Source organism: Calonectris borealis, chromosome 2, assembly GCF_964195595.1.
Source record: "Calonectris borealis chromosome 2, bCalBor7.hap1.2, whole genome shotgun sequence".
Lineage (NCBI taxonomy): Eukaryota > Metazoa > Chordata > Aves > Procellariiformes > Procellariidae > Calonectris > Calonectris borealis.
In genome coordinates, this window is record NC_134313.1 from 66,886,055 (window position 1) to 66,911,484 (window position 25,430).

A 25,430-nucleotide genomic window follows, 5' to 3' on the forward strand; every position below is an offset into this window, starting at 1 on the left:
AGCAAAGATACATACTTGCTTTCTCATACGTAGCAGTTGAGGAGACTACTGCACAAAGCTGAGGTTTGGGTAATTTAGTCTCACTTTGTGCTGCATCAGCCAGCTTTATCTACAAATGAGTGCGGAAAGGCAGTAACAAGAAACTAGTGTGATTAGCTTCTTGAGCTCTCCAGTTAAGTTTGGGAGAGCATATTGGTGTTGAATGCAGATTTTCGTGATTGATTGTTCCTGTGAGAGGTTCCAGAAGGAATTTTCTGGGCTATTTAAATCTAGTTTGCAAGAAACTAACTTTTATCCTTATATTCTTTAGTGATTTGTGTGCGATAAACTGTAACGGAAAAAACCGTTGTAACAGGAAAAACCCGTGTTTGAAATTCCTGAGTTTCAGATAGCTTTCTTTTAAGAAGTCATAAAGAACATACCTTGTGTAAATATGCCCGACCTTGTAGAGGATTCTTGGTTTTGTCCATTTCCTCAGTGGAAATGGACAGTGTACTTTTTGACCTATTGAGACAGGAATGCTAAACAGAAACTGAAAAATTCTAATTTATGGCATTAAAATGGCTAATATGTCTTTTTTCTCCATGAGCCTGAGGTTTTCTTGGGCTTTAGGAAAACCTTAATATGTTGAAAAAGTTAAAACTGGTATTTGGTGGATATAAGTGAAAATTCCGTTATTAAAAAATCCTGTTCCTTTGCTTTTTGTTTTTTGTTTGGGGGTTTTTTTTGTTTGTTTTTTTGTTTTTTTTTTTTTGTTTTTCTTTTTTTTAAGACTGTTCACTGTATTTGATTTGTCCTGTCTTATAATTCGGGAGCAATGGCCTTTGAAAAAGTGCAAATTAAAATCTTCTCTTACAGATGGTACGAGTCATTGATGCTAAACAGGTGAAGATTGTGAGTTCCGAAGTGGTCCTTCAGATATTGCATCTGATAAGATAAAGATAGTTAATACAGGCAGAATTAGATGAGTAAAGCTTTCTAAAATTATTCCTGAGTTTGGGAATTGAAAGTATTAACTAGCAATGTATGAACATCCCCTTTTGTTTAATGTTAGAAGGTGGGTTTAACCATAGTGAGGTTAACAATGTGCAGTTACTTGTTCTGTGTGTGGTGGTGTATTTTTTGTTTGCTTGAGGGGCAAAAAAATAAATCTGGTACTGCCTATTCCTGAGAGAGGCTATTGGGTTTGATATATTGCTAGTTTTTTGTTCAGTTTTTCTATTTTACCATGTCCTTGCTTTCCTACAGCAAATTCTACAGTAATGAATAAAAATAACGAGACTTTGGTTGTCTCAAATACTTCTTAGGCTATTCTTTTGTTTGTGGAAGTTGCTTAATAGAATATGTGTAATAGCAGCTTAATGTCATAGATAATGTGTATCTGAAAAATGCTGAGAAGCGATTGGCAAATTCTCAATTTTGGGGACCATGAGCTTGATATAGTGTGCATTGTAAGCTTCTCTTCAGGTAATTTTTCCCTACTTGTACAAAAGGAACGTCATAAACCAAATTTGTTGTGTAAGAACAATATTTTTTCAATAAGAAGTATTCTTATTCAGATTTGAATGTAGGTCCTGGAAAAGAACGTAATATTTATTTATTTATTTTCCCACACTATAACTTGAGTCCAGTAATAATGATCGCTAGGTTAGATTAAACAAGTCATTTTTGAGGTAGTATTTAATTTCATTAAAGGGCTTCAGATTTTTAAGTTTTTGTGTGGAAACGTTGTCTGGCGATATTGCATAATTTTTGTTTTTTCAGACTTAGGGAACAAACTTATTGTCAAAGCATTTTAAAAATAGGACTGCATATCTTTGTTCCTCTTGATTAAAACATTCTTGACGATGTATTTAAATGAACACTTTTTTTTTCCCCCTTGTTGGTCATTCAAGGAGGGAAAAAAAAAGGGGGGGAAGATAGAGAACATTTCCATTTGCAGTGATAACTACAATTATTGAAAAATGAACCAAGATGCAAACTGTCTGAAGTTACTTACGCACACCAGTAAGGAACATGTAACAGATGTATTACCAAAGAGATGGCAAATATTTTTAGACAGTTAATCTTAACTCTTTGCTTAGATTTTGTAAAATAAAGATACACTGAGAAATGAAATTAATGGTTTTGAAAAGCAAAAGGAAGTCAAATAATGTATGTTAGGGAGTGCTTTGATTGTCTAGAGCTCAATGATAGTGATGACGAGGTTGAGTGCTTGTGGGTAAGGATGAGGGAGAGGGCCAACAAGGCAGTTATCTTGCTGAGAGTCTGTTATAGACCAGCTGGCCAGGATGAGGAAGCAGATGAAGTTTTCTACCAAAGGCTGGCAGAAGTCTCACAGTCGCTAGCCCTTGTTCTCATGGGGGACTTCAACTTTCCAGATGTCTGCTGGAAATACAACACAGCAGAGAGGAAACAGTCGAGGAGGTTCCTGGAGTGTGTGGAAGATAACTTCCTGGCACAGCTGGTAAGTGAGCCTACCAGGGGAGGTGCCTCGCTTGACCTGCTGGGCTTGGGCTTAGCGACCATGAAATGATAGAATTCTCAATTCTTGGTGAAGTAAGGAGGGGGGCCAGCAAAACCGCTACCGTGGACTTCCAGAGGGCGGACTTTGGCCTGCTCAAGACACTGGTCCAGAGGGTCCCTTGGGAGACAGTCCTGAAGGGCAAAGGGATCCAGGAAGGCTGGATGTTCTTCAAGAAGGAAGTCTTAAAGGCGCAGGAGCGGGCTGTCCCCATGTGCCGCAAGAAGAACGGGCGGGGAAGACAACCGGCCTGGCTGAATGGGGAGCTCTGGCTGGGACTCAGGAAAAAAAGGAGAGTTTATCACTTGTGGAAGAAAGGGCAGGCAACTCAAGAAGAGTACAGGGATCTCGTTAGGTTGTGCACAGAGGAAATTAGAAAGGCAAAAGCCCGGCTAGAACTCAATCTGGCTATTGTCATAAGAGACAACAAAAAATGTTTCTACAAATATATTAACGACAAAAAGAGAGCCAAGGAGAATTTCCACCCTTTATTGGATGCGGGGGGAATGTTGCCACTGAGGATGAGGATAAGGCTGAGGTACTTAACGTCTTCTTTGCCTCAGTCTTCAGTAGTCAGAGCGGTTATCCTCAGGGCATTCAGCCCCCTGAGCTGGCAGACAGGGACGGCGAGCAGGATGAACCCCTCGTAATCCAAGAGGAAGCAGTTAATGACCTGCTATGCCACCTGGACGCTCACACATCTATGGGACCGGATGGGATCCACCCAAGGGTACTGAGGGAGCTGCTGAAGGAGCTTGCCAAGCCACTCTCCATCATTTACCAGCAGTCCTGGTTAACTGGGGAGTCCTGGACGACTGGAGGCTTGCCAACGTGATGCCCATCTACAAGAAGGGCCAGAAGGAGGATCCAGGGAACTACGGGCCTGTCAGCCTGACCTCGGTGCCGGGGAAGATTATGGAGCGGTTCGTTTTGAGGATGCTCACAAGCCATGTCTGGGATAACCAGGGGATCAGGCCCAGCCAGCACAGGTTCATGGAAGGCAGGTCCTGCTTGACCAACCTGATCTCCTTCTATGACCAGGTGACCCGCCTCGTGGATGAGGGAAAGGCTGTGGATGTGGTCTACCTGGACTTCAGTAAAGCCTTTGACACTGTCTCCCACAGCATTCTCCTAGAGAAGCTGGCGGCTCACGGCCTAGACAGGTGCACTCTTCGCTGGGTAAAAAACTGGCTGGACGGCCGAGCCCAGAGAGTTGTGGTGAACGGGGTTAAATCCAGTTGGCGGCCGGTCACGAGCGGTGTTCCCCAGGGCTCAGTACTGGGGCCGGTCCTGTTCAATATCTTTATCAACGATCTGGACGAGGGGTTCGAGTGCTCCCTCAGTAAGTTTGCAGACGACACCAAGTTGGGCGGGAGTGTTGATCTGCTCGAGGGTAGGAAGGCTCTGCAGAGGGACCTGGACAGGCTGGATCGATGGGCCGAGGCCAACTGTATGAGGTTCAACAAGGCCAAATGTCGGGTTGTCGTGGTTTAACCTGGCAGGCAGCCAAATACCACGCAGCCGCTCGCTCACTCCCTCCGCCCCCCCAGTGGGATGGGGAGAGAATCGGAAGGGTAAGAGTGAGAAAAACTCATGGGTTGAGATAAAGACAGTTTAATAGAACAGAAAAGGGAAAATAATAAGAATGATAATGATAGAATATACAATATGAGTGATGCACAATGCAATTGCTCACCACCCGCGCTGACCGATAACCAAGTAGCAGTCGGTACTTCCTGGATCACGCCTACCCTTCATATACTGAGCATGACGTCACATGGTATGGAATACCCCATTGGCCAGCTGGGCTGGCTGTCCTGATTATGTTCCCTCCCATCTTGTGTACCTAGCTCAGTCAGTAGGCACGGGAGCTGTCCTTGGACTAGGAGGGCACTTAGCAACAACTGAAAACATCAGTGTGTTATCAACATTCTCCTCACACTAAATCCAAAACACAGCACTAGGAAGAAATTTAACCCTATCCCAGCCGAAACCAGAACACGGATCCTGTGCTTCGGCCTCAACAACCCCATGAAACACTACAGGCTTGGGGAAGGGTGGCTGGAAAGCTTGCCCGGAGGAGAAGGACCTGGGGCTGCTGGTTGACAGCCAGCTGAACATGAGCCGGCAGTGTGCCCAGGTGGACAAGAAGGCCAACGGCATCCTGGCCTGTATCAGAACTAGTGTGGCCAGCAGGAGCAGGGAGGTGATCGTGCCCCTGTACTCGGCACTGGTGAGGCCGCACCTTGAATACTGTGTTGTTTTGGGCCCGTCACTACGAGGACATTGAGGTGCTGGAGCGTGTCCAGAGAAGAGCAACGAAGGTGGTGAAGGACCTGGAGCACAAGTCTTATGAGGAGTGGCTGAGGGAGCTGGGGTTGTTTAGTCTGGAGAAGAGGAGGCTGAGGGGAGACCTCATCGCACTCTACAACTACCTGAAAGGAGGTTGTAGCGAGGTGGGTGTTGGTCTCTTCTCCCAAGTAACTAGCAATAGGACAAGAGGAAACGGCCTCAAGTTGCGCCAAGGGAGGTTTAGATTGGACATTAGGAGAAATTTCTTTCCTGAAAGAGTGGTCAGGCCTTGGAACAGGCTGCCCAGGGAAGTGGTGGAGTCAGAATCCCTGGAGGTATTTAAAAGACGTGTAGATGAGGCGCTTAGGGACATGGTTTAGTGGGCATGGTGGTGTTCGGTTGATGGTTGGACTTGATGATCTTAGAGGTCTTTTCCAACCTTAATGATTCCATGATTGTAAATGCAGAGCTTTTAGTTTTCATTGAAACAGTATTTGACTTTGATTCTTCCTCTGAATTTCAGAGAAATGGCAGTGCTTTTGCATTAAACATTACAAGTATGAGTATGACTTCCATTCTAAATGACATGGAATACTAATGTAACTGGAAAGTGGTATGTTTAACAATGCTGTAAAATTGAAGTGATATCTGTGAAAAACATTATGTGTCCCTATTCATTTCTCTTGTCTTTTCTGGGAAGATCGTTTAAGAAAAGTCAGTAGTAACTGTGGTGGGGTTAGTGTTAAAAAGTATCTGTATCATTTTAACCAGTAAAAGTGTAAAATCCCTGAATCTACAGTTAAGATGTTTCTGGTTAGAAAGTAGTATTTTTTTACAAATGTTTATGTAGACCATAGTATAACGGCACTAAGGTAGGTTTCTTGTGTATCTTGAACTAGCCTACCAAGGAAACAGGGAGGTGTGGTGAGGATAGTACTGAATTGCTTGTTTCTGCTACCATATGAACTTTTTCAGAATTCAGTTTCAGTGGAGTTTCTTAAAATATAAATATTACCATAAGCTTGCAGTGATTATTGTTCATGATTTATATTATGGGGCTCATAAACTTTTTTCGCTTGTATACTTTTATTGCTGCTTGCTTCCAGCTGCCAATGTCCATAGAAGGATACATTCATCTACTTGAGCAAAGCTTGTGCAAGTGTACCACTGTTTGGGAATCTTTTGAAAAATCAGTCTCTATTATCTCTTTCAGAATCTTATCTGTTCAGAGTGTGGAGATGAATTTACTTTACAGAGTCAGCTGTCCATACACATGGAAGAACATCGTCAAGAATTGGCAGGCAGTAGGATCCACAGCTGCAAGTCTTGCAAAAAGGAATTTGAAACTTCCTCACAGCTAAAGGAGCATATGAAAACTCACTATAAAATAAGGTGACAATCACAGGATTGTAACAAAATGAGCAGATGTTACTTTTATGGTGATAGCTGGGGGAAGCAAGAGTAGCATTTCCAGTCAGCAAAGTACCATGATCTATGCAGATCATTTCTTTTCTTTGGTATGCTGTTATGAAATGGCATTTGTTTTTTAAAACCTTGCTAAAGTAGGTGGTTATATTTGGACGCCTTTTTCTTGTGCTGTTTTCGTATTTAGGCACCCATGCTAAGCATAGTTCCATCTGCTAGCTATTTGTAAACACAGGCAAAGTTTTTCTGATACAGAGTGCTTTTTGAAGTGTGTTTGTGTGTGATTTTAAAGGCTAATGGCAGTACGTTGAAGAAAATGTGTACTAATTTTACGCAGCAGTTACTGTAACTGCAAAAATCCTAATACTTACCTTCTGCAAAGAAATAAGTTGTTCTTGCAGTTTAATCGTCTTTTGCAAGTAGCCCTCACCACAACCTGCTGTGAGTTTCTGGTAAATCTGAGAAAGCACAAAATGAAGAGGAAAAAACAGGCCTAATAAATGCTGTTCCTACCTTTGGTGAAAATTTGTTCTGCCCTTTCTTTCAGCTCTCTAGTTTAACTTCACTTTTAGGAAGGTGAAAATTACTTTAAGTTAGAAGAAAGAAAAAACTTACTTCTGTTGGTTTAGTTTATACATTAAGAAAGCCTAAGATTTATGACAGGTGATCTCTCTTTTAATCTTTACTTTGTTTCTATAAAAAACAGATGGGAAAAACATATTTAAAAATGAGAAATATTGGGTATTTCCAATTATTTTTATTAGCAGATGATGCAGGTTGTGAGATCTTAATAGTTGTGTTCCAGAAGGTTTAAAGAAGTATTGTTGTAGATTTCCATTTGCAAACTGAAAATTGAGGTAAAGTTGTTATGTTTCTATTGAGTTATATAATATTATACACAAAAAACTTTCTTGTTGTGGACATCTCCTGTGTAAGTTAGGATGAATAAATAAAGAATGGATGAGTGACTCTAATATGATGGCTGCGATTTTGAGAGAGTATTATGCATGCTACATTCTGATACAAATGAAATATAAGCGCTCCACAATAATTTGTTTATCTTTATTCTCATAAACATGGATTATTTCTGGATTCAGAGCTGTCTTATATAAGATTCACCTTATTTATCAGTTCAGATGTAGAAACATGGTGCATTTGTATTCAAGAAACTACTGTCTGTAAGGGTGCTTTACTGTCCTTTCACCAGCAGTACCAGTAGAATCCATGTATGTGAGCCAGGTTAATGAATTGCTTAAGTGATCCTGCTCCACCTTCTATGTTTCAGTAGAAGTAGTTTTGAAAGGAAAAACATGGACATTCTGATTTTTTTAATTTATTATTTGACACAATCCTCTCATATTGTTCAGATGACTTATGAAAAGTTAACATTTGACCTAATCTGTTTGACTGTGTATAAAGTTCAAAGACATACACCAGTAGTTAAAAATCTTACTCTGCGATTCCTGCTTTTCATTGTAAAATAAGCTTAAAAAAATTTTTAGGATTTAAAATCATGAAAAGCCTTGTTCCCTTAAGTTTTTTTCATAAAGTGGCTGCACTTTTCCGTCCCAATAAGGTTGGGACTTTTGAATGGAAACTATTGCAAACATTTGAATGGAAAATATTATGAAGTTATAATTTAAATATAGTATCTACCTTTTGCTAAAAAGAAAACGATCATTGTAACTCTAAATGAGGGAATATTTTAGAAGATGATCTGATCTTGAAGGACTGTCCCTGCAATTGTCTCCAAATTGGCTATTATTTCTTTTATTAAAATGCCACAGCTGTAGTTGAAAGAGATGATGTTGCTCATCAGAGGGCGTTTTCTGACAATCAGGCTGGTCTAGATCTGTCCTGAGGTGGAAGGAAGAAGAGGTTCTAACATCTGTGCTGTTCTGTGTCCTATTCTTCAATCTTCAGTTGATTTTACTCTGGATACTTCAGTAAATTTTGATAGATGCAATTAATATGTAGAAGTAAAACATATTACCCAAACTTTGTGCTCGCTTTGCAAGAGTATAAAAAGAGTTTAAAAACACATGTAATATTTGTTTGAAGTAATTGGAAGGGAAAATGTGCTTTCCTTCAAATACACACTGAATATCAATGTTCTCTTAGAGTAGAAGGATGCATCATTTGAGCAGAAGTTTAATGATTTTCTGTGTTATGCACGGACTGTTACTCCCCTGCTATTTTTTATATTGTTATACCAACTTGTGTTTCAAGGTGGTGGTGTATTTTGCACATCTGGTCCACATCAGCTAATTCTTATTTCTCAGTTGCTCAGAAGAACACCAGGTATTTAAATTTGTATAATTTCAGTTAGTTTTAAGCAGAACTGACAAGCTGGATTACTGCGTAGGTGTAAATACTCGGGCACTATGGAAAATGTGGAGTGCTCTAGATATCACACTGCCTTCTGGTTTCACCTTCTTTAGCTGAGTAGTTGTAATGGTCTTTTAATATCCCCTAGGTTTTCTTTTTTCTTTTTTTCCCAGCATAAAATCAGTTGGTTTTTTTCCACATTGCTGTTTTTCAGCAGTCATTTAAACTAATTAGTTTTATTTGTACAGAAATGAATTATGGGAGTTTATATCATCTGTTACCATGTCTCTGTGGAGACTGTGATTTGTATTTGAGGAGCAGTGGTGAATATTTGGGTTGTTGAATTCTTAACCTGTTTTTGTTAGACCTCAGCAACTGCATTTGTGCTTTACTTCGTGAGATCTTCCTATTCTAGTTAAGAACAAAAGTCTTGCTGTGTTCAGGCAAAAGAAGTAAAGTTGCACAGAGTTGAAAGTTCCCATTAAAATAGTAGTTGTGAAATCACTGTACACTTCTAGCAGAATTTACAGTGAAAATGTCTCTAGAGAACCTCTAAGAAGTATCAATTTTATTCCAGAAATAACTGTAAAATTCTTGGTGTTTGTAGGCACTTAGAAAGTGCTCCATTTACATTGTTCTTTTAGTATCATTAAAAGAGTTTGTTTTTTAACTGTTGCAGCTGATACTGTACATTGGCATCAAATTTACACTGTATGTTAAAAAATGATGGGGTAAAATCAGCTTCTTCAAAATAATGTTTAATATTAGGATTAAGAGGATTTTATTTAAATTTTTTTTTTTTTTTTAAATGACAGGGTATCAAATACCAGATCTTATAACAGAAATATTGACAGAAGTGGGTTTACCTATTCCTGTCCCCACTGTGGAAAGACGTTCCAGAAGCCGAGTCAGTTAACACGACATGTTAGGATACACACAGGTAAGACTGTGGAAGTTGTTTTTTTAGTTTGCATTTGTTTTACAAAATTCGATTAATCTGTGAAATGCTAAATATTTTTCTCCCAGTTGGGACTTGAAATAGTATTAATACATCTAGCTCATTAGATGCTGTTTTAAATTAGATGCTGTTGGTTTAAAACACCCTTTATGTAATTCCTTTTGCTTATGAAATTTATATGCTTTTAAAAATCTTTTTAACTCTTTCTAATGATATACATCTGGAAATTTTAAGTACTTTACAGGTTTCATTTGTTACAGAATACCAGTTTTGGTACTTAAAGTTTCAATGGGCCCTAAAATTGGAATACCTAGATAAGGGCTAGTCAGGTACTCTAAATAAGATCTCACATACTCTAGAGAACAGGTTCTAAAATTTGCAATCACAGAAAGAGTAGAAATACAGGAGAATGAATAATACTACTAATATAGTGGCCTTGTTTGTGGTTTTAGATTGATTTATTTAAATTTGCTGCCATATATTTTCTATACTTAAGTGTAACTGCCATTTTCAGGTATCCAAAGTGAGCTTGCGAGGTGATAAGCCTAGACTGTAGTTTTGGTGCTTGAAGAAGACCAGGTGACTGTTCAGTTTTCGAGAACGAATAGTAGATGGTTTTTGCAAAATTAGTGTAATAAATATGTGCATTTGTTTAACCCTTAAGCAATTGAAATAACTGAAAAATGCTAAGTATAAAATAATACAAAAGTTCTTGAAGTGTACAGAGAACTGTAAGAATAGTTCTCAAGTTTTAGCCAGACATACGTAATATAGCGTAAGTTTGGCTTTAACCAAAACCTTCACTGAAGGTGCTCCAGTGATCTGCAATATATATGTATTTTTCCATCTTGTGAATAAATTGCTGTTTGTCTAGTTTTTAGCTGATTAAAGTAGAAAATCATGTAAGCGTGCAATGTTGTTTGTATTAGCAGTCTGTTCAGAGGGAGTTGCCATATACAAGAATGACTTTGTTTGCCAAGGGAGAAATAAAAATTCTGTTGCGTGACTCTTAGGAATCTTTTTAAGCTTTATAATTGTAAAACAGTAATGCAAGAGGTCACCCTTGTACCTGCTTTAAAAGTTGCATCAAAGAAATATCCAAAAAAAGTAATTGAAAATTAACTTTCTTATTTTAGAGTTTTGTATCTATTTGGTACATTATTTTAGCTTATTCTAGTCAGAATTAAAGAAATGAGATTATAGTTCATTGAGGACACTTTTCTAAAGCTTCAAAAAGTTCAAGAGCATTTATAGTTCTTTTGAAGAGTAAAAAGACTTTTGTCTTCTGGGAAACGAGAGACAGAAAATGTAACCCCAATCTGCACATGACGGTAGGTCATTTTAAGTTCCGAGTAGCTAGTGAATACTCATTTAATTTGTGAAGTGTGTTATTACTTTAAATCTGCAGACAATCTGCCTGGCATCCAATTGCTTGAGGTACTGTAAAATATGTAGGAAAGAAGAACTCTGTTTTAAAGAATTTAGAATACTTAAGTCTTTAATTGTTAAAAGAGCATGTCTGTGCTACATGTACAGCATTACATTAGTGTTTTAATTGCAATACTTTTTTTGTTCATAGCTATTAATTTCAAGCACTTAAACCCTTTGGGAAGACAAAATTCTAACTCTCAGGGACTGCAATTCCCATATTAATAAATAAGTAATGAACCCCCCATTCCCCCTCCCAAATCTGTATTTTATTAAGTTATACTTGAGAAATACAGAAATTCCACATTTCCACACTAGGATTAAGATTTAGTTTTTGTAATGAAATTTACTTAAATAGGCAAACTTAACCTGAAGCAATACTTCTATATGTCCACCAGCAACTCTTAGTGGAAGCTAAGCCTTTTACCTATGAAAGCCCAATATGAATTTTGTCACTGTATTTCAAGAAGATCTGAATCAGTGTTCTGTATTTTAATCTATATTAAAAAATACACAGCTAAAACCCACAGACCTTAAAGCATGTTCAAAAGCTGTAAGCAGCAGAACAGAAAATATACATTCCCTCAGAGTTGATACTGAGTTATATGCTTGTAATCTATTTCAGAAAATAGCTGCTTTTATTTCAAACAATGTGAATTTAATTAAGAATTAATAATTTAAAATTAGGTGTAATTACAGCTACATAATTAGAAGTCATATAAAAATATTGATTAAAACTGCTTTAGCGTGCATAATATTTAGCACATGCTAATACTTACTGGTGTAGCAGACATAATGTACAGCATGCCTGTAGTGTTTTTGCTGTAGAAACGTGCAAAGGCAAAGTGTTAAATGTTCTCAAGGTTTTGGAGTTACCACAGCTAAACTGTTTCACTAAAAGAAAAAAAAAAGGTAAAAAGTAAAAAAAAAAAAAAAGTAATCTGAGTTCACAGTGGAGATTTCCAGTAGTCAATTAAGACATATGGTTGCAAGAAACTGAACTTTGTTCTTAGTACTGTGTGTTTAAAATATGTAGCTTTGTAATATGTTAATGCAGTTCTCGTCACTTACAATTTCTGGGGAGTTTTTCATAGTTAATCTGTTCATGTACAAATAACTGTAAGTATGCACAGCACTGAGAACACCAAAATCAGGAAATAGTGACAGAGCATTCCTGAAACAACATCACCTACATTTTCTTTAATGTAATATGAACATTCCAGGTTTTAAAATTATTTTTTGAGCAGGGCTGTACGATGTCTTATTATTATAATAAAAACATTATTTCATTGCACATTTTCAGTAAGTGGTTGTAAAGAATGAATGCCTATTAATATTTACTGGTAAGTGGGAACCATAGGCCATCTTTTGCAGTGTTGCTGTAAGACTTCTTGATTTTAGACTAAATAAAAAGTTCAATTTTTGACTGTTAGTTATTTATTACTGTGCATTCCACCCCCTGCTCCCGGGTTTTTTTCTGTGTAGGTGTATGCATTTTATAGGATTTGGTGTAAAAGAATGGCATATGTGTGGTTTTTTTTTTTTCTTTTCCTCCAGTGGTTTTGCATATCAACTTCTGACATCTTCCAAACCACAAGTTGAGGGAAGCTGTTCTAAATAATTGTTTCATGCAAGTTTCATTTATTTTACGCATTTTAACTGATCATCATGAGCTAGGTCATAAAACTTTTCACTAAAGCTACATCTTTATCAAAGTAGATGCTGAGATTGGTGGTTGAGATAAACAATTTCTTTGTCAAAACACCTAATGACGTATGTTGCTGTGTTTATGTGTGTGTATGTACAGATATCTATATGCAGTATTTTATTTTAACTGATACAATTTTTCATTTAGATACAGGAAACTTCTGACGGTTATTGAAAGCCCCTTCCCGCACATCCTTTTTTTCCCTTTCAGGTGAAAGACCTTTTAAATGCAGTGAATGTGGAAAAGCCTTTAACCAGAAGGGGGCATTGCAGACCCATATGATCAAGCACACTGGTGAAAAACCCCATGCTTGTGCCTTTTGTCCTGCAGCCTTTTCTCAGAAAGGCAATCTTCAGTCACACATACAGAGAGTTCATTCAGAGGTAAATACAATTATTCATAAAGTGGTTGGTGCTAATATACTGCTTATTCCATTTTCAATATTTAAATTATCCTGTTTGCTATTCCTATGCTTTCTGCAGCCAATATAGATTCACTGCTGTAGTATAGATTCTAGTTTGTTGGTTTTACCTGCAAGCTTTCCTAACTAGCTTAATCTGAATAAATGTGTACTTAGGATAAGTAGCAAAACCTTCATTTACCATTGTCTTTTCAATACATTGATAGATTAATAAATTATTAATGGTTTTAGGTGTACAGAAATGTACCTGTGTCAGTCTTGGGAGAACGAGGGCTAGAATCAGATGAAAGTAAGCCAAAAGCAGCAAAGCAGAAAATGGTGAAAAATTTCAAGGCCAAACAGCAACCCACTAACTCCATCATAGAGCATACTTGCAATTTGTCTTTGAAGTATATATCTTACAGCCTTTTTCAGAGGTTTTTCCGTTACAGGCAGAAGAAAATTACAAAATAAGATAAAAACCATTGTTGTCTCAGACCTCTTTATGCTGATTTTTTTCTTCTTCTTTATGACAGACAATTTTTAAGATTCAAAAGGTACTGCTATGATAATGTAATATAATCTTCTGAGCAACATTGGCTATGCAACTTTGCTCAGTAATTTCCTTGCTAACTTTAGTAATTAGTTGTTGGAAATACCCATAGAAAGAGACCTAGTTTTGATTTGGAAGGTATAAACTGATAGAGGCAGGTTTTTTTCTTTTCTCTTTTTTTTCCTGCATGCAGAACATCATCTCTGCTCTCACTCTTTCCCTGAACTCTGACATTTGTTTTCTTGTTTTCCATTTTTGTGTTACAATGATAGATCTTTTTTATTGGATTTTTTTACTAAGGATCGTTTTAGTGTGTTAGAGTTTCTTACTTTTCGGATATGGTCCTTCATTGAATGTGTCTTAGTGTTTTGTATTACGCTCAATTATATTATATTGTATGTTTACATTTCAAATGACTCTGTGTGACTCGTCTTCCTCACTGATCACAGCTCCCTATATGCGATAGCTTTTGCTGTGTAAAAAAATGCGCCAACATTAATTTCATAATTTACATTGATTTTTTTCAATATTACAAGATTGTTGGGGATCAAGCCAAAAATATTTTTTGCTTTTTCCTCTGTTACTCTGTGTTTCTGTAAGAAGGGAAAAAAAAAAGTTAGTTGTTGGATAAGGGACTTTAAATAAATGCGGTCTCTTGATCACATTTTATGCTATGTTTCGTGATCCTGAGCCTATATTTTAGTTAATGCTTTGGATCATTTGTTGGTGTTTTTTTTTTCTTTCTTTCTTGCTATTGCTGTGTTTCCTTCAAGATTGCATGCAGAACTCTATTAATTCTTCATTTTATCCTGAGACAGTCACAAAATAACGTTACATGTGATAATGAAACAGGTTGATTCTCACTTTATGTATCACTGTTTAGTCATACCTGTATTTTATTAGTCCATACCTCTTTCTGAAAGTCTTGTTACCAGTTTAAACTAATGTCAGAAAATGCAAAATTCCATACTATGTTGCAAGCAGCGTGTTTTCTTTTGATGACTTTGTTGTTCCCTACGTATTGAAAGTACTGCACTGGTTCTTACTGCTATGTGATAGACTGAGGAAGAGGGGGAGGTGAGGGTGGTTGGAATCTGCAAATTTAGCTGCTTTAGTTACCTCAACTGCTTGGCCTGAAAGTTCCAAACAAGTTGCTGCTGATCACTTTCTCATCCTGTATGTTCAAATTCAGTTCAAACTGTATATTAAACTTCCGTGCCCTTCACAGTGTTGTTTTTTTGGTGTGGTGTTTTTTTTTTCCCCATGCAGTCCCTATGGCCTTTGGCCCAATCTATCTCACCTTCATTCTACTTTGACCCGAAAAAGGGATTTTATTTTTTTTTGGTAATTTATAAAAGATACATTTACAAAAGTAAACAGAAGAGAGCCAAAATCTGAAGATAAATTATCTGCCTTTTTCTCTTCATATTTCCAAACTTTCATTTGTATTATGTATGATGTTACATCTTTAGGCACATCTTAATTGATAAAGTTGCATTTCAGTTTTGCTTCTAAGTGTGTAATGTAAGGAAATTGTAAGGAGGGAAAAGTCTGAGGCCTCATTTGCCAGATGACATTTGTTTTGCTATCTGGTGCTTCCCAACGTTGAGAAGTGGTAATAGGAGATGACAGTCATGCACGTAGATTACAGTTGACTTTATATCCGAGAGATACCAGACTGATTCCATAACTGGATATCAGTAACTTGGAAAAATAAACCATTTTAGCTCTTGTAACCTCATAGTATATTTGTTATGTGGATAAATAATGAGAAATACAAAATTTGGTAGTTTTAGGGAAAATTTACTTAATTTTTTTTATTTTCTTGAAGGTGAAGAATGGCCCTACATACAACTGTACAGAATGTAGCTGTGTCTTCAAAAGCTTGGGTAGTTTAAATACACATATCAGCAAGATGCACATGAGTGGTCCACAGAATTCTGCAAGCTCTTCAACAGATGTATCTCATGTTACAGCGGTAAGCTTTGCTTGGTATATTGTGAAAATGCCTTTAAGAGTTTAATTAGATCTATATCTTAATTCCAGTATTTCTTCAGATAGGTTAGAACTAAAAGACCTGTAGCTGGTTTTTGTCTTTTTGAAGTCTTGTGTCATTTTTGGAATTGATTTGCATTATTAAATATTGGCAGAATGTAAATTGGCCAAGTATATGCAAAAAAGGATTTACGATTTGAGGGTTTAGATGAAAATACAACATTTTATTCTACAACTAAGTAAAATATAATTCTGGTGCTTACAGATTGTGTGTGGAAGAAAGGTTTCCTCCCCGGATAACATAAAAATAATTATGAAGTTTTGCTGGAACAATGAAATCTGGAACTTTTCAAATTATGTATTAGTTTTAACTAATTTTCAGAAATTGTGTATATAATTCTAGTCCATTTAAAGACATAGTGGATTTTTCTTCTGAGTATTTCTGATAACTTGTTTTGAATGTTAGCTTCTTATTTGACAGATCATAAAGGAAAAAATCTTAGCTTTATTGGAAGCACTGAATGTTGGGGGGTTTTTTTGTTTACCAAGATACAAGAAGCTAAATTTCAAAAGTGTCTCTGGTTTCATAAGACTGTTTTATTTTTTGAGCTAGTGCATATTTAATGTGTCATAGTACATTTTTTTTTCTTTGAACAGAACTACCTTTTCTACCTGTATCCATTCTGTTTTGCATCATTTCCAACTTTTGTGCTTTAAAGATCAACGGATGACAAGTAGTATCAGACTTTGAAGAGGAGGGTTAAAATTTGAAGTCTCAATTTCATTATACAGCTGTATCTTGTTGAAAACAAGTGTTTAGTAGTGTATTGTTGGAGAACCATTTTTCTTTTTTAGATTTCATTAAGGTTTTTTGTATGGTAGATGCTATTTTTCTCTTCAGGTTAACTAAAAGAAAAAAAAGACTCGTGTCCTGTTTGCTTGCAAGTCCATATAATTTCTATGTCTTTTTGTTCCAGTCTGCTCTACATACAAGCCTAATGTTAAAAGCAGAATGGAAAAGGATTCCTTCATACTACTTCATGTTTGCTTTCCCTGTCCAGCTGTGTTTTTCTTGTTTTCGTTTGCTTGAGTATTTTGCATTTGCATTGCATATTGATATTACAGAAGTGTGTTGTTGTTATCTTTGCTGCATGCGTACTTCTTTGCTTGCATGAAGGAGGGGAAAAATAACATTACCTCCATACAATAGCATAAGCAAAATAGGAGAAAAAAATTTCTTTCTCAAAACAGATGCCAAGAAGTTTAATAAGGAAGAACAAAGATAATAACGACATGTCAATTGCATATTAAAAGAGTATTACACTTTTTATTTCTAATTTTATATCTGAAACTTCAGAGGTTTAGTAATTGATTGATTTTTATTGCTATAGAAAGATGGTACATTCTTAGATTAGCGCTAGCATTCTTATATTAGAACTGCCTTCTTCATTCTGCTAAAAACTTGCAGAGCTTCTTTAATTACAAATCTCCAGTATAATAATTCTGTTCTGAAGTTTGTGATCAGTCTCTGTCATGCCTTGTTATATACCTGGGGATGAACAATGATTATGTCCTTAATACAACAAGTTCCAAAAGTTGAAGTCTCCTGAAGTGCTGTGCTACCAAAGAATGCATTCTTTTGTGATACATGTGTACATCTTATAAAATATGCTTACTGTAAGGTTGTTATTTGTCTTTTGCTGCATCAGTGCTTATAACTAAGGTATTGGTTTCTGTAACTTGTGTTTATTTAATGTATATAAACTATGAAGCACCAGTAGTGATTCTAGGTACAATTGTAGCTCTCGCGTAGTCTCATTTTTTCTGTCCCTGGTCTCCATACAGTGGGAAAAGGAACTGTGCTACTTTTATGCGTGATATTAGCCATGTTTTTCTTTTTGAACAAAGGCTTAAAATACTTTATTTTCATTTCTTTGTAGGACTCTGTCACTCAGCCTTTAACAACATCCCCTGCTAATCTTTTGCAAACTGTTGATAACAAATGGAAGAATGTAAGTGTACAGTTTTTGTCATATTTTTGTGTTAAGACTAAAAGTGGGAGAAACATTCTACAATTTTGTAAGCTTTCATTTAACTGGTGGAAAAGGATATGCAGCAGCCCTCTGTGATAAGTTGATCAGATAATATGTGAAAGCAAACTTCCTGGTGAATGCAGCTGGCTATTTGCAAATGGAACAGGTCTTGAATGGATGATATTCCTTCATTCGTGATACAGTCATGATTTTGCACATAATTCTGTTCATTAGGTCTTCAAAATGGAGGCAAATATTATCCTGTATAAAAAGACAGAGAAGAGTAAGGCCTGTCATAAATACCGGAGTATCCTGCCCCTCTGACTTTACTTCACAGGGATATCATGGTTTGGGTGGAGAGGGAAGGAGCTCTGTTGGTGCTGTTTGAGTTGGTTGGAATTGAGGCAGCAGGGGAACCGTGGGGCTCAGCAGGAGGCTGTGGAGCCGGGGAAGGATGATGCAGGGCTGGCTTGCCGGAGCCCCATAGCAAGCAGTCTTGATGTACAGGCGGGCAGGTCTTGATGTGCCAGTCACAGTGAGAGCATTAGCGTGTTTTGTTGCAGCTATGTAGCATGTTGTTTGTCAGCTATAGGTTGCAGCATGGTGTCTTAGTGACAGACTAATTTGACTTGCATTCCCCTCTTCCCAACTTCAGCCACTGATTATCTTCTCATGTACTGGAGTCCACAAAACCAAGGACTAGGAAATGTTGCAGAATTGCAATACCCAGTCTATCCACTTTCTTTTTATCTTTTACTGTGAATTCAGTGTTCCAGGACCAGTTAACTTAAAGCTGAACAGAACTGACGTGAACTAATTAATTACTAATATTTACTGTATTAATGTCGTGGTTTAATCCCAGCCAACAACTAAGCCTCACACAGCCACTCGCTCACTCCCCCCCGGTGGGATGGGGGAGAGAATCAGAAAAGTAAAAGTGAGAAAATTTGCGGGTTGAGATAAAGACAGTTTAATAGGTAAAGCAAAAACTGTGCATGCAGCAAAGCAAAACAAGGAATTCATTCACTGCTTCCCATCGGCAGGCAGGTGTTCAGCCATCTCCAGGAAAGCAGGGCTCCGTCACATGTAACGGTTACTTGGGAAGACAACCGCCATCACTCCGAACATCCCCCCCTTCCTTCTTCTTCCCCCAGCTTTATATGCCGAGCATGACACCATATGGTATGGGATATCCCTTTGGTCAGCTGGGGTCAGCTGTCCCGGCTGTGTCCCCTCCCAGCTTCTTGTGCACCCCCAGCCTGCTCGCTGGTGGGGTGGGGTGAGAAGCAGAAGAGGCCTTGGCCCTGTGTAAGCACTGCTCAGCAGTAACTAACACATCCCTGTGTTATCAACGCTGTTTTCAGCACAAATCCAAAACATAGCCCCATGCTAGCTACTATGAAGAAAATTAACTCTATCCCACCCAAAACCAGCACAATTAAATAAATAGTTATACCATGTTTCTTATAAGATTCAGAAGCAGTTTATTTTGAGTAAATTTTTCATATTTCATTTTTTTTAACCAATTGAAATTATTTTCCTTGGTAAGGAGTGGTATCAGAGGTGATGCCTGGTTTTTTGGGGGGGGCTGTGTGCGTGTGTGAAAGCACAGGTCTGAAAAGAAGATAATCATCAATTGTCCCACATTGTGCGGTTCCCTGTACTTGATGCAGAGTGCCAGGTTTCACCCCAGTGAGAGGTGCCAGTTGGGAGCAATGGATCCCATTGCCCCCTTCTCCCAGAATTGCCTGGTGCTCTTGGCTACCAAGTGGGAGAACCGGTCCAGTTCCATCCTTAGTCTTAGTGTCCTCAAACCTGTTTCTTCTCCTGAGAATGACTTAGTAACTGCTGAGCCACCAAGCAGTTTAAGTGTGAAGCTTTACAGAGTCAACTTCAGCTGACGTGTAGTGGATTTAGGAAACCAACCAAGGAGAAGCCTGACTTTCTAGTCTAGCAGTTAGAGCAAAAACCTGAATTTTCCTTCCCCTTGCTAGGGTACCTTCTATTTTTAGAGTAGTAACTGTATACTGTAACATGTATGGGAATCTTCTGGAAAAGGAATGCATGGCATCATCTCAAAACTAATGCAGACAGACCTCAATGCTAAGATGAATCAACGGCAATTTTGTTACGTGTTTTCAGATATTCCTCCTTTGTACTATCTGCTTGTTTACGTGCCTTCAGATGCACAGCCTGCCTGTTTATGTGCAGTTGCTGTTCATTTGTTGAACTAGGATATATGCTCACATTCCTCCATGGGACTGTACCATGTACAGTCTTTTTCTTTTATTCTTTTTTGTAATGTAACGTTACATTTTCTTTTATGTAACTTTTATGTAACGTTACCTTTACGTAACGTTAGCTTTTTGGTACGTAGAGCTAGTTGCATCCTTAATGATTCTTCCTTTTCCTTCTTGTAATGGATGTGTTAAAAAGCAGTGATATTTTTGTATTTTCAAATAGAATGACGTACTAAAATTAATGTGAGGCACCATGAGTGATTTTTAAAACTTTCTGACAGAACTTGTAAAAGAGGTAAGCGGGGAATCACCACTGTTACTGTGTTTCTGATGGAGTCCCTTGGAAATTAATTCTTGACCCTACACTACTTAATATTTTATCAGTGACCTGGAAGAAAATATAAAATCATCACGGATCAGGATGATACAAAGATTGAGGTAATTTATGAAGAGGACAAATCACTGATACAGAGTGATCTGGATTTCTTGATGAGCTGGGTGTACCAAGCAATATATGTTCTGATATGGCCAAGAAGAACGGGAAAAGTAGGCCATATTCACGGGATAGGAGTTTTCAAGGATTTTAAATTCCCCTCATAAATAGGGGTGGAAGAGGTAATAATTGATATATCCGCTAAAAGTTAGGTTTTCCTTGCCTGGAAAGATTAGTTTTGGTCTTTTTATTTAGAGAAAAAACTTCACATAGAAATGAAAGCTTGTATGTGCTTTCTATTTCATTATGGGAATTTTTGCTTTTGTCGGTTGTCTGTTTATAATGTTCACTATTCAAAGATACAGGAGGAAGCAGAGCCATCAGAATTCTTAAAGTATGATATGACGTGTTTTATTATTGAAGAGATTCAAGGCGCATTATCTATTTTGCCCATCAGATAAAAGTATTTAAGACTTGATCTGCTGTTCTGAAGAAAAGGGAAAAATCTGTGAAGTCTTTAATAGAGAAAAGAAAAAAGTTTTGAAGGTTGAAGCTAGACAAATTCACACTTTGAAATAAAGTATGGAATTTTAGTGTGGATAATTTACTGTTGGAGCAACTTTTTGAAGTTGAATAGCAACAGAAAAAGTTACCACAATAAATTACTTGATGTAAAGAACTGCTATAATTTCTGTACAGTTACATTACTTGAAGGAGTAATTCACTCAGAGCAGTCACATGGTCTGTGTTACACAGCAGATCAGACAGACTAAGGGTGATCACAAGGTCCACTATTCTAATTGAACAAATGTGGAATTATGAAGTAGTAATAAAACACTTCATTATCTATGCTATTTTTAAAATCAGTTATTGAAGTGAGACCTACTAAGAGACCTCTGAAACTTTTTATAATGAACAGGGTATCTTAATAGTAGTGGTAACAAACTTTATACACGTGCATATGTATGTATTATTTTTCAGAAAAAATAGCCTCCATGAGACTGTATATAAACTGCTGTATAATACATGAACACACTGGCTAAATACATGTAATACTGTAATTTTCATGTCAAAGATGATGTTAAGCAGTTCCTTCATTAACAATTCTTTTTTCTCCTGCTAAGGCGTGGGAGAATTTTGTAGACTTTTTAGTGTAGGCTTCCCGCTCTACTGAAGAGCTTCCCTGCATTCTGTTTCAAAAAAATGAATTATCTCTCTATAGAGCTGTTACGCACTTCAGCAAAACACTTTGCTTCAGTTCCTGTTTATTGCAATGAAAATGGCATATAGTGTGTTTTATTTTGTAAGATACGTATTGAAATGTTTATAGCACTTTTGCTAAATTGGAATCTGAAGAGATGGGGATTTTCCATCTGTCCCACTGGTGAGGTGAAAAAGGACGAACTAATGGTTAAATCAGCAAAACAGCAAGTGCTATTCTCGCATGCATGCAAGAGAAATGAGATAAGGGTTTGTTTTGTATCGTCTCATGAGAAGGCATTAAGAATACTTCATCAAATTCACAAGACATAACTTGAGTCAAGCTGATTTTTCTTAATGTATTTCTTTGTAACCATCCTCAAATACAGTGACAGTGTCATTTTAACTGTTCAGTGTAATGTGAAAGTGTAAAGAAAATCTCAGGGGAGTTTTCAGATTGGAAGAAATCTTACGCACATGAAGCCTAAGATGATTATTTGTTCAAAATTATCTGAAAGAAGATAGCATTTTTTTATACATATGTATGTATGTATATGTGTGTATATTTTTATATATATGTATATGTGTGTATATGTATGTATATTTGTGTGTGTGCGTGTGCCTGGAAGTGATTATTTTTAGAGAGCAGAAGTGAGTATTAGAAGCAAATATCCAGTGTGTTCTAAGAAACAGGATTATGGGGCTAGCCATTATATAAATACATATTTCTCTTTTTTCTGCAGTAAAATAAATGATTGAAAGCAGTCGTTTCAGTAATGGTATTCTTAGGCAGTCTATTCATTACAAGGAAGAGAAGTTTATAAATGAAGGAGAACAGGAGGAATCTTTATTTCTGATTTTTGAAAAGAAATACCAAGGTTTTTTATCATTTTTTTTCTTCATATTTGTTACTAAGGTAGCCTAAGATACAATTATCAAATCAAAGATTAAGAAACTTGATTTTTAGACTTTAATATTTTTTTTAGTATTTTGACACAGCTCCACGTGTATTTAAATTTTTAGAGTATAAAGAGATTCTTCTAAAGCTAAGAGATTTAGAAGATTGAAAGTTGATGGGAAAAAAGTTATTAGTTTGATTGTTCTGAAATGTTTTGGTGTAACAACACAAATCTCAACTAATACAAGGTTATTTTTCCAAAGGACTTGCTAGTTAAATGTGAACTTTAAAAAGATACCATGTCAGTGCCGTTTATTTGTTTTGGAATTACTTTTCATGTGGCCTCTACATGTGGAATTCAGTAATTGATCCCTGTGTTTTGTAAACTTGTTGAAGATTCAGTAGATATGATACACTTGATTCAAGCTGTAAGCTTACAGTTACGCAGCTTGGGAAGAACTCCAGAAAAGGGATATACAGAAGCAATTCTTCAGCAGAGTGAGCAGACCTTGAATAACAGCTCTGTATAATCCTTGTGTCTTATACAAGTGGACATCCTTGTAGTGGACAGTTAACAGACATTTCAGATAAGGGAGCTGAACAGGTGAGTTCATATATACTTTGCATCTTCCTTCCTTTACAAATGTACTGCTGTATATTTCAGGCCACGCATTTTCGGTCTCCGCTTCTTCAACAGACAGAAAACCAGGTGTCTTCAGCTCCTGCACATCAAGGTCAGCAGGCTGTAACTGATGTCATCCAGCAGCTCCTTGAGTTATCAGAACCAGGTCCTGTAGAAAATAACCAGCCTCAACAACCTGGTCAACAACTCAACATTGCAGTGGGAATCAATAGAGATATTTTGCAGGTAAGAGCTGTGTGTGGGAAGAGCTTTACAGTTCAGTGGTTTCTTTCTCGTTGTTTTTATTTTAGTGAAATTCGTTCGCAGTATTTTCAGTGATAGCATTCCTTCTGCATTTCTAAATGATTTATCAGTCAAGAAAGAATTGTAAAGATCTACTGAACAGGTGTGGAACGCACCAAGATATCTTTTTGTATAATATTACAAAAGCAAGATTATAGATACTGATTACATGACCTAGAAGAAAGCTTTGAGTGTACACACCCATACATGGACATTTTATTGATCCCTTTGGCTTGCTTTTTTTCTGTTGCCTAGAAGCAGCTTGTGGCACATCCTTAAGTTACGCTGTGCTTAAAACATGATGACATTTAAGAGGGGAAAAATAGTTTTATCTGGTTTAAAAATGAGACAGGGCCTTTATCCTGTTCTAATGGGCTATTTGAGTATTTCCTATTTGTGCAAGAAAATTCCTTCCTGGGTCGACCAATGTTTTGTCTAATCCATTATTCTGTCCTCGATACTGGCAGCAGGAGATGCTATGTAACAGAAGAGATGCAGGGCAGTAATTCAACTGTTTATGCTTGTTCTGCAGCCTCCACTGCATAATGGAGCAGGGCAGAGACTATTCTTTTTTAGTGTTGGTGGTAGCCTGCTAACCTTTAAGCTATTTTTTCATCTCTATCCTTTTAAGTACCATTTAAATTTCTTTTTGGAAGATCCGAATGTTACATGTAGCTATGTGCAGGTTCACCTGTTAACCTGTGCTGAGTTCTCGAACGTCTGGAATGTGATGTGTAGTTGCATCAAATTAAACACAAAACATAACTATTGTCTTGATAGCTATTAAAAAAAAAGTCCGTCTTTGAGGTTGGCTCTTTAAGTTATTGTATGAGCATCACTAGCCATATCGTTGCACAAAATAAAATGTAGTTTTCTTTCAAGCGATCAAATATCTGCACACTGCTACTTAAATGTGTGTTTGAGATCTTTGATTCAGAGCCTTTTCAGTCACAATAGTATCCATAAAGGTGCCAACACTCCAGTCCCTTCCAGGTGTACATAAAAATGAGTACATAGTTCTTGCCCTGGTCAGATGGTTATCGTTGGTTTGTTAAAAGAGGCTTTTGAGCTTTTCCGAGCCTTTCTTTGGTTTATCATTCTTCCTTTTTCTTTATATCATCTATGGTTTCTCCACAAGCTGATGGGCTTCAAATTTGACCTTTCATGGGGAACTACTCTCTCATGTAGTAGGCATGAGAGATAACTATATATTCCTGGCAGATGCTTGATTCTGTAGAAACAATGGCACTTTTCTGAAAGGCAGTTGTTGGCACATGTATTAGTGCAGGAAATCCCACTTAAAATCTCACAGACAATCAGAAGTCAGTGTTGTGTAAGAATGTTTTTGCAAATCTGAAATTCAGGGAGGATGAGACATTTAATTCCTTTCACTATATTTGCACTATATCTTCTACGTAGTTGTTTGAGAAAAGTTGGAGCAACTGTGGAATGTTTCTTTCTTAATCTAGAAGATTTTTGTTCTCTTTTAGCAAGCTTTAGAGAACAGTGGGTTGTCTACGATTCCTGTCTCTGCACATTCTACTGATTGCAGCCAGGCTAAGACTCCTGGGGCCCAGGATCAGAACCCAGACATCCAGACTCTCTCAAATCATCAGGCTGACTCTAATGCAGAACAAGATAAGGAGCAAGAGACTACAGATAAACTGGATAAAAAAGAAAAAAAGGTTATTAAGAAAAAATCACCGTTTTTACCTGGTAATGTTGCCACTGCTTGCTACCTTTTGTGCTGTAAGGACTACAGTATTTGTGGGTGTGTTGATGGCTTTATAAAGGGTTTTCCCAAAATGTATTGTGGATCAGTTACAAACTTCATCTACTTTTATCTAAAAACAGTATATTATAAGTTGTGATAGTAGCATTTATAACTTTCATTATACTGATACTAAAACGTGTCAGAATGGCATTAAGTGAAGTTACACTGTTAAATCTTCTGGATTTAGATCAGTGGAGTTTTTGGAGGAGGTCAAAAAAGAAAGAATATGAATCTTTTTCCCTCTTTTCCCCATCATCCTTGGGATTTCATGGTGTGACCTGGAGCAGAGAGTTCTTGCAAGCTCTACTCTTCCTTT

At 37.1% G+C, this 25,430-nt stretch overlaps 1 protein-coding gene across 14 annotated transcripts in view; it reads left to right on the forward strand.

The window, feature by feature from the left end:
- ZNF236 (zinc finger protein 236) overlaps positions 1 to 25,430 on the forward strand; it is a 92,986-nt gene that overhangs the window by 15,809 nt on the left and 51,747 nt on the right. For 11 of the 14 annotated variants that reach the window (XR_012672402.1, XR_012672403.1, XM_075142201.1 and 8 more), the window contains 7 exons: positions 6,030 to 6,208; positions 9,385 to 9,509; positions 12,874 to 13,046; positions 15,448 to 15,594; positions 17,552 to 17,623; positions 23,080 to 23,283; positions 24,831 to 25,056. Coding sequence is in view for 12 of the 14 variants with exons in the window: in XM_075142201.1 (XP_074998302.1) it covers positions 6,030 to 6,208; positions 9,385 to 9,509; positions 12,874 to 13,046; positions 15,448 to 15,594; positions 17,552 to 17,623; positions 23,080 to 23,283; positions 24,831 to 25,056 (1,126 nt within the window). In the remaining 2 variants the exon portion in view is untranslated. Of the gene's footprint in view, positions 1 to 2,344; positions 2,468 to 5,355; positions 5,430 to 6,029; positions 6,209 to 9,384; positions 9,510 to 12,873; positions 13,047 to 15,447; positions 15,595 to 17,551; positions 17,624 to 23,079; positions 23,284 to 24,830; positions 25,057 to 25,430 lie in introns of those variants that run through there. The other 3 variants (XM_075142204.1, XM_075142205.1, XM_075142198.1) reach the window with 3 other exon arrangements.